This window comes from Phaethon lepturus, unplaced genomic scaffold (assembly GCF_000687285.1).
Source record: "Phaethon lepturus isolate BGI_N335 unplaced genomic scaffold, ASM68728v1 scaffold13676, whole genome shotgun sequence".
Classification (NCBI taxonomy): Eukaryota; Metazoa; Chordata; class Aves; order Phaethontiformes; family Phaethontidae; genus Phaethon; species Phaethon lepturus.
In genome coordinates, this window is record NW_010545640.1 from 47,884 (window position 1) to 57,156 (window position 9,273).

The 9,273-nt window shown below is 34.6% G+C and overlaps 1 protein-coding gene across 1 annotated transcript in view; it reads right to left on the reverse strand.

The window, feature by feature from the left end:
• The window catches only part of TAX1BP1 (Tax1 (human T-cell leukemia virus type I) binding protein 1), a 46,466-nt gene that overhangs the window by 14,522 nt on the left and 22,671 nt on the right, over window positions 1-9,273 (reverse strand). Inside the window, exons 8-11 of the mRNA XM_010289027.1 lie at window positions 9,076-9,222; window positions 7,740-7,833; window positions 6,305-6,423; window positions 4,780-4,905 (exon numbers count right to left, since the gene is read on the reverse strand). Coding sequence (XP_010287329.1) covers window positions 4,780-4,905; window positions 6,305-6,423; window positions 7,740-7,833; window positions 9,076-9,222 — 486 coding nt within the window. The remainder of the gene's footprint in view (window positions 1-4,779; window positions 4,906-6,304; window positions 6,424-7,739; window positions 7,834-9,075; window positions 9,223-9,273) is intronic.

Sequence of the window (9,273 nt, forward strand, 5' to 3'; positions counted from 1 at the left end):
AGCACGTATGCCAGAATATTCAAAGGAATGCATCATCTACAATTCGGAACCAAGCAAAGAATTCTGAGATGTAAAAATGAAAATAATCATTAAAAAATAGAGGCTGTTAAGACTGATATGCTTTCCAATAATCTTTTTCTTTCTGGTTAGCATTTTCTTTTGGATTCTCTGGGTTCGTGTTACATGTTTGCTAATGTAATGTTAACAAAAAGCCCCAAGATGGAAGTGTGTGTTTTCCCCAAAAGACTTTGAATTGAAACTTAAAACCAAAATTTCAATTGGCAATTTAACTACATGAGAAGTAAAATGTCTCAGTTATTAAAAGGAACAACTTGATGTATTTTTCTTAAAAACAAGTAAACTTCAGCCAAAATGCTAGAATACAAAAATGCAAAATCAAGTAGCAATAACTTCTCTGAAAACAAAACACCACTCAAATGAAAAAAGACAAAGATTATACACTTGCTGTTATATACATACTATCAGGTTTCAGACAAAGCGTTTGGACTCCAATAATAATATCGTAAAGTAATTTTCAAACAGGAAAAAAAGTAGTATCTACAAATGGCAAGGCAGCATACAGAAAGTTATCTTTTTGGGGCACTGTCCGTAAAAACAGTAGTGTTCAGCAGTTTTTTCTAGGAGAAAGTAATATAGGACAATACAATTTCTGCCTAACACCCTCCAAGAAAAATATCCTCCTGTAGATACGATATAGAACTATGGTAGCATTACTTTAGATTAATAGACTAAATTGCATCTATGATTTGAAATGGTTAGGATTATATCCTAAAGTTTTAGTGACCATGTAAAACCTAAATAATTAATTTTTACTCAATACAAAGCAGGAACAATTAATTATCAGTGAAATTAAGGTTTTTCCTTTTTTAAAATAGATTTCTTCTACAATGTGGAAGCAGTTTAGAGTGAGAGGCAGTTGCATTAATACTTTAATTTTAGCATCATGTAAGATTAAAACAGAATGTAGATCAAAGTGACTGTAAAAAGGTGCTGTAAAACAGCCTTAGCCAGAAGTTGCACAGCTAGGGTAGAGACTGATTGAAAAAAAGAAAGCTATATAAGTATGTAAATAAAATAGAAACCAAGTAATTTTATAGGTTTGAAAAGACAGCAAATGAACATTTTTAGCACACTATGTTTGGTGACATTTATAAACAAACACTGATAATGGTGTATAAATTGAAAAGCTGTTTACTATACTGTGCTTAATCTTTTAAGTCATGGTTCCAGTCTAGCAAGGCACTTTGATTCTTCTTTGTAATGTAAATATCTATAAATTTGGTAGACAAAGTTCCAAGCTTTTATAAGCTCCATACATTTTTATTACAGTTGTTCTCCTTATGTGTGGTGTTTAAAATTACTTCCTCCAGCTAAACTAGATTCATCAAAACTCAACTTTTATTTTGCCTTCCTTTGAATTGGAAAAATATGAGATCTCTCTACTAAATTTATACCTTTGGTTAAAAAAAAAAATATTATTTAAAAATCAACTATTTGAGAATCTACAATTTTACAAAACACTTAAACTAATTCCAGATTAAGCTAGTTAAGTTATCAGTATGCAAATTCCTGTTCTTATTAAGTACCTGTTCACACTGAATTTTTTAAGTAGTCTGAACAATCCTAACTTTTCCATAGTATCATGCAATACTATCTGAATGTAGTGAGGACATTTTATTATTTCACTTTCCAGTAAAACCTCGCTTTGATTAATTGTCATATAATACCTTTAGAAGTACTTCCAACATTAGAACATTAGCATTAGTATTTCAGAATGTCTGGTTTAACAGTAATGGTAATTAATTTGACAAGACAGTGAACTCTTGAAAGTAGCAATCCATTTTCTATCATATATTTAAAAATCAGAGTACTGTTGGTGTACCTTTCTTTTCTGATAAAGACATTTTTCCAGTTGTAGTTTACCAAAGTCACTACTGTCACTGTCAAGCTGCTCTTATTATTACAAGCAGTCAGTAACAGAACTGCAGATGTCAAAAGGATTTGGTTGTATGCACACATCATGAAGAACCTGGAGATTATACTGATGAAATGTCTACATCCCTAGTTATAGGACAGCACCTAATAAGAGCAAAAATAATCCTAACCAGTGATGGAAAAAATAAACTGTCAAGCTAGGTATGTACCATTCCTGTCTTTATGCCAGGACTCCAAAGGGAATAAGGTTTACTAATTGTGCTGCCTGTCCCCTGAAAGTATCAGGGAGAGAATATCTCAAAGAAATTCAATTCCTGCCAGTTTTATTAACTGGTGCTCCCTTACAGGACAGAAAGGCTACAAAACAAGCTCAATAATAATTTTTTCTGCTTGGCAAAGCAGCACATGCACTATGCTGGTCTCAGCCTCCAGACACAACAGGGCTGAACCTCTTCCACTAAGAGATACAGAGGAATAAAGCTGGAAGGAAGCTGGAAGTCCACTGAAAACTTGTAGAGAAACAGTGATGCGGCTGAAATGAGAAAGGAACATAGGATAAAAACTGGTAGGAATTCCTATGTTCTGTGAACTGTATAGCTGGCTGCAATTTCAGATTATTAATTTACACCGAGGAAACCCTATCTGCAAACAGAAATAATTATTTTAGATCCTGGATGGAGTCTCATTCTAGACAGGAAGAAAGAAATAATTTTTGACACAAAGAAGTAATTTTGACACACTATTACACACCATTACAGAAAAATAAACAACAATATTTTCAAAGGCTGAGTCAATTTTGGCAAGTTGGTATACTCTGGTGTACTTTTTTTAAAAAATATATTAGTATTATTAATAGAATTTGTAGTTTTAAATGCTAATTCATTTTGACAAAACTTCCTAATATAGAAAAGTATGTTTAAAGAATAAACAAATTCTCACTTAAAAATAAACTGCAATTTCTCAAACCAGAGAACCTCACAAGTGTTAATTTACAAGATTTAACAGGAATCCTGACAATACCTTCTCACTGGTGAAGAGTTCCAACTGTGATGCCAGTTCCTTTATTCGTCTCTCTTTTTCAGCCAGCTGAACCTATATGAAAACAAGTTTAAGACTCCTGTATTAGTGAATAGAAACTATTTCCCTGCATGTTATATTGTGAAAACAAAGGTCAGTGATTAAGTTCATCTTTCAGATGCAAATTATTTTGTCTACTGTGGTTACATGCAACATCTAGTACTACTACAAATCAAAACCAACAATTCTCCCTAGGCTTATCTACTGGGTAACAGGAGCACATTAGCAGCTTTTTCTTGCTGGTTTTCAGAGAACAGTTGTGTTCAGAGAACAGAGCTGAGAGAACCAAAATCTCCTCTTACCTCAAAGACACTAAATTTTTTTCACAAACATCTACCTTGTGTCTCTATTGGGTGCTGTGGGAGGAAATGCAACTGACAAATTACATAATTCTTCCAGGCTTGCTCCTTGCTTCAAAATGATTATTTAAATAATCTCTCTCTACAAAGGGCTATTTTATTTGAATTCTGGTTACTTTGGAGACTGCCTCTCCACTTGTTTTTCTAGCATATAAGCTCAATGCTCTGCAGTTACATATCAATTTCTTTTAATTCTGAAATTCCCTCTCCTAGTTCACGTCAGAGACAAAGCTACCAACTGGGGAAAAAAAAGCTCACTTTCTCCCGCACCTGAATACTCCTGAATGATAACAAGTTTTGAATTGCAGTCAAAATGCTTTCAATTTTGGAACCAATTATTTATTACTCCTGCTGCTGAGAAGTTAAAAACAAATTTCCATTAAATTATGCATGGCAACCAAACACTGATAATTAATAAAATTAAATAAATTGGAAGGAGTCATGCATTCTATGAAACTGAAATTAGAGCTTTGAAAAGTGTCAAAAAAGGACAGCACAGCCTACAGAGTGCTGAAATGACCTATAGAGTAATTCAGTGTTTTGTAAAGAAAAAGCGCAGTAATTTCTAATGGGAGGGTCTACCTACTAGAACTCATACAGTCACAGTGCAATTTAATCCCTGTTCATTGCAATGGGCAAGAGTATTCTATCCTGTCAACTACACTATTACCATGAGACTGAAAAAAAGCACAAAAGCTGGTCAGGAAGGAAATTTGTTTCTGTCATCCTTATGTTGTCCCTGTCGACCTAGAAAGCCACTTCAACATATGTATTACTATTACATAACCTCAAAGAGTAAGGTCCCGTGTAAGGTAAAGCTGCCCATTATGCTTGACTTTCTGGTGCATGTGTTGCACCACTCTACTGAGACTATAGTTAGAGATCCTCCAAATTAAAGTGATTCTTTCACAATGATTTTAACCACAGTATATCACCCATCTCATACCTCTATAGTTAATTCAGACAAAATGCGTTAGACATTACTATACTGGTAATGCAGCATACAGCATGAAGATTTTAGACAAATACTAATCATACCACTGATGACCAATAATACCAATCAATATTCCTGCTAGCAAGCAACAGGAAATTAGAACTCTCTACCCTTTTTTTCCAGTAATACAAGGTTAAAGTAATTTAGAGGTTTGTCTAAATCCACAAAATTAAAAGCCTGATAGCCATTTGGTAATATACTTAGCAGGTCTGTCTTGCTTTAAAAGAAGCATTACAAGACTGTGTTCTTTCTACAAGTGCAAAACAGATTTTCTATTTACAGCAAAAATACAGTTCGTGTTTTCCCCCCCATTAAAACTGTTCATTATTTGAACTATCAGAAATGAGCAACTATGTTAAGAACAGGATACCATTCATTGCCATAATAACTTACTTTATACTGATCCTCCATTGCTGCTAGCTGTAATTTTATACCCTCATTGATTTTCACTTGTTCTTTCCACTTCAGCTCCAGTTTAGCTAGTTCATCAGCATAAATACTGCATTTCATCTTCTCATCCTAAAGTAGTTTATACCATGGCATGAAATATTTACAATTTTAAGAGAATTCCGCGCCCCCGACAACGACGCTGTGCAACTCCATGCTTTTACCATTAACAAACAGCTTCCCCAAGATATCAAGCCTGACTCAAGATCTTGAAGAGGACAGGACCACTGAACACTGAATAAATGATGTTCAATACATCTTTTTTCTTGCCTGAGTTTTCAACAAGCTGTTGAAACAATTTCAAGGTTCTTTGTATCCTAATACTACACTGTAATCATGATTATCCTTTCAAGTGTCTCACTTCAATACAAAACCTTTCCCCATGCAACTTTTACAACCTAAATATCTTTCATCCAGAAGGTCAAAGGCAAAGCTTTCCTCAAAGCATCACTATAGTAAGAAACAGCCAGCAAAAGCTAATGCAGGCTCTCCACAGACAGGGTAATGAGCAGAACTACATGACAGTTGCTACATACTGGAAAGCACATTAAAATACAATAATCTCCGTGTAATAAATTAAGAGAAACAAGACGATACGCTGAGTTCATGGCAGTTTGTGAATGTATTATGACTATTTGAGAACAAAACATATTGAAGTAGAGAAAAACCCAGGTTTTTAATTCTAATCTTAATTCTAACTGTTCTGACTTCAAATTGTTATTTTTTTTAATCCCCAGACAACAAGCAAACAAATGAACAGAGACAGTACAACACTCAGAAAGCATTTTTTAAACAATTCTAAAACAGTCAACTTTTCACCAGCATCACTACTGCAATACTTTATTGTCATACATACATCCAAACTGTTTAAATGAAAATCAAGCTAGGACTGACAGGTATTAATATTTGAAGGGCACTGCTATTGTGGATGCAGCACTACTGGTGCCAACTTTGGTCCAGAGAACCATATAAACGCCTCTGTGTATGACTGAGCCCAAGCTAGTAGGCCGCACCCACTCGGACATCAAAATACTGTAAAAGCACGGGACAGTCAGGTTAGGAGGGAGTTCTTAAACTTGAACAGCATGTCAGATAACACTGCTATACTCGTCTCAGACATCAGCTGGCTTATAGCAACATGCTGTATTTGATTTATAAAAGCAATTATACTTAAAACAAAATTTTTTTTAAAAAAAAGCACTCAAAACTTTAAGCACAGAAGTAGTAGTAGTTTTGTTCATTTGTTTTACTGCATCTGGGTTATTCTGAGGTGTCCTTGTCTGGACTCTCTAACACCACAGGTAATCAAGAGCTGACTTAAAAATGTGGTTTCTAATGTTAATATTTCTACCATAATCGCAGTGTATCACACAAACAAGCAAGGTAGCTCAGCTGGGTAAGCTTTGTGGTTTTAAGACTTAGCACCTATAGCTACTTTCCGTTCAGCTTTCTGAAGCAGCCATTTACTTACTGCCAACATTTGCTTGCATTTCTTATACTTCTCTGTTTTCTCAGCAATTTCTTTATTCATTTCACGTACTTGCTCCTTTACCACGAATTCCGAAACTATATCAGATGAAATGGGGCTAACTGTGAACATTGAAGAAAAAACAAGAATATTGATTTTTCTGTTCCATAAATAAAGTTTGTATAAGAGAGATGACAGGCCAATTTGACAGTGCGTCAAGAAGAGCACTCTGTGTTATCCAAGCAAATAGCTAATCAGAGACAATCATATGGCTAGCGATACGCAAGATCAGCAGTTATACTGGCATGTCTGTGTTCAGTTCTCTCACATACTGAAGACAAACATAAATATACACATACATACTACACAGGTCAATGAAGAAGAGAGTATGGAGGAGGGAGAGGGGAGGAGGGAGAGGGGAGGAGGGAGAAAAAAGACAAACATCTCTCCCCTTCACTCCCAAGAAAGTAAACGCCAGGATATACCACAAAATCACAGAATCATTAAGGTTGGAAAAGATCTTTAAGATCATTAAGTCCAACCATCAACCCAAGAATGCTGGGTTATGTTATACGTTATGATATCATGCTAGGTATTTTATTCTTCCGTAAAAACATGAAGTGCCTCAGCAATCTATTTCATGCCATCACACACTATAACTAAGCTTGCTGGGATTTTATTTGTTTTAGGAAACACTTATATTTATTTAAGACAGGAGGAAACTTGACAGAAATTACAACCTATAGTCTCTACAGACAGAAAGAATGTGTGAACTACAAAGTAACACAAACAAAATTAGTCAGCATTTACTGGCATTTATCAATTTAAACTGAATAATAAACCAGGTTTAGTTTTAACCTATTATATGTTTACGTTTTAGAAGATTAGTTTTGTAAGAACTTAATAGTTCATAAAAATTATAACCTGGTTAAATAAGTTCTAATAAACCACTACTGCCTATAAATCATAAGAATAATCTATAGACTTGACCTTGCTATCACATAATCAGAATTTTTCAGTGGATTTGATTTTACAGTAGAACGCTACAGTGGATAGCCATCATAACAGGACTGGAAAATTACCGTGTTATTGTACACAATTTGCAAATTTAGGGAGGATTTTTTTTTTTTAATTAACATTTATTAGCTTGGCAAAACCAGCTCTGTGTTAACCCTTGAATTTCTGCTCAATAGTTCAGTCCTACTGACATTAACTAATATCAACCGAACTGTTCTAAAAAGATACATGAAGTTATTTATGAATGTTACCACTTGAAAAAAGGCACATGATTTTTAGATGCATTTTGACATTTCTAATCACTGCTTTAACTAAAACATAGTAAGTCCACCTACTTTATACTATACATACTATTACGAACTACTTCACATAGACAACACTTTCAGGCCAATATAAATAACAAAATTTAAGCTGTTGATACCTGGAGATGCAGACAACTTTTTGTCTGTAACGATGGCAGTAGCTGTCTCAATGTTAGATGCATCTGTCAGTTTCTGTTGATGCCCTGCAATTTTCTTTGTGGAAAGAAATTTTGTTTGGGTATTTAATGAAATGAAAGCCAAAGCACAAAGTAACATACATCTTGCACTATCATCTCCTCCAAAATTGAACTAGACGTAATTGCTCATTAAAACAGGAGGCAATAATAAATATGCAAACACGTTTCATTCTACTAACACTGAAATTGCCTCAGACTATGATTTTTATAATCTTAAAGTTATTTTTTCCCTAGAAACAGTAATTTTATGCAAATTATTCAAAAATTCTCATTTTCTCAGGAATCAGTCACGCTTAAATCCATCAATTTAAATCCAATATTCCATTACAAAATGGAGTCTTTATTAGTAATGAGTGCTGGACTTCTGGTGTCAAAGCAGTGAAATTTGGTGTTTGTTACCAGATGTACAACATAGCCAAAGATCTGGAAGATTTCTAAGGAAAAGCCACAGGCAGTCTGATAGGACATCTCATTCACCTTTGACCTTCTGGATGAGAAGACAACTTTTTAAAGTAACCTGTGGATCAAAGCTGGGTAACTACCCCATTTCTTCTGAGGATAGCAGAAATACTTCGGTCTCTTCTTCTCAAGAATTTACATTTGTACATCTTGCCATTGCTCATACACCTTCTCCCCATTTGAGATCCTCTCAGACCCAGTCACTAGTTTTCACCAAGTTCTGAAGAACTCTGCCCTCAAATCTGTTTCAAATTTGCTAACAGGTTCAGTTACTAGGTGGCATAAGACCCACACCATCACTGCAAAAGCCTCATTTAAAGCTTAGAAGGCTGATAAGAATACAAAATACTTATGGAATAGAACTATATACTGTGTTGTAGAAACTTTCTCCCCACTTCACTTTGAAATCCTCCTCCAAGTTCTCCATTTCCCTGCTTTTGCAGTTTTGGTGTTTTGTGGGGGTTTTTTGTGGTCCTACTGAGTAGAGATAGTAATTATGGATTTTGACCTGCTTCAGTCTCAAAATTCTTCCTTGAACAATGTTATGCTTATAGGTTCATCCAAACTGTTAGCTTTCTACATACACCAGTTACTATAAATCCTATGCTTGGTTTCAACAACTATCTAAAAAAGAATCATTGAAGTAATTTAGCTTTATGGAAGAAAATGGTAAATTTTAAAGACCCATTGTTTACTGCATGTTTTAACCTGTTTTAAAAGCACTGGGTTTTGCAGAAGGAAATTAAATAGCTGCTGAAAATTTACCAAAAGCAAGTACAGTTTCTCCCATTCGACTTACTGCCTGTTCTGTAAACTTGTTTACTTGTTTTTGAAGTTTTTGACATTCTTTAAATTTCTCCTTGTAATGGTCAGCAGCCATTTGCAGACGAAGCTTCAGATCTTCAACTTCTTTGCGTAGTTCCTGCTCTACTGTGTTTGAAGTTTCCTTTAAAAAAAAAAAAATTAGAAACTGTTCTCCCTTTTGTTCAAATACCAC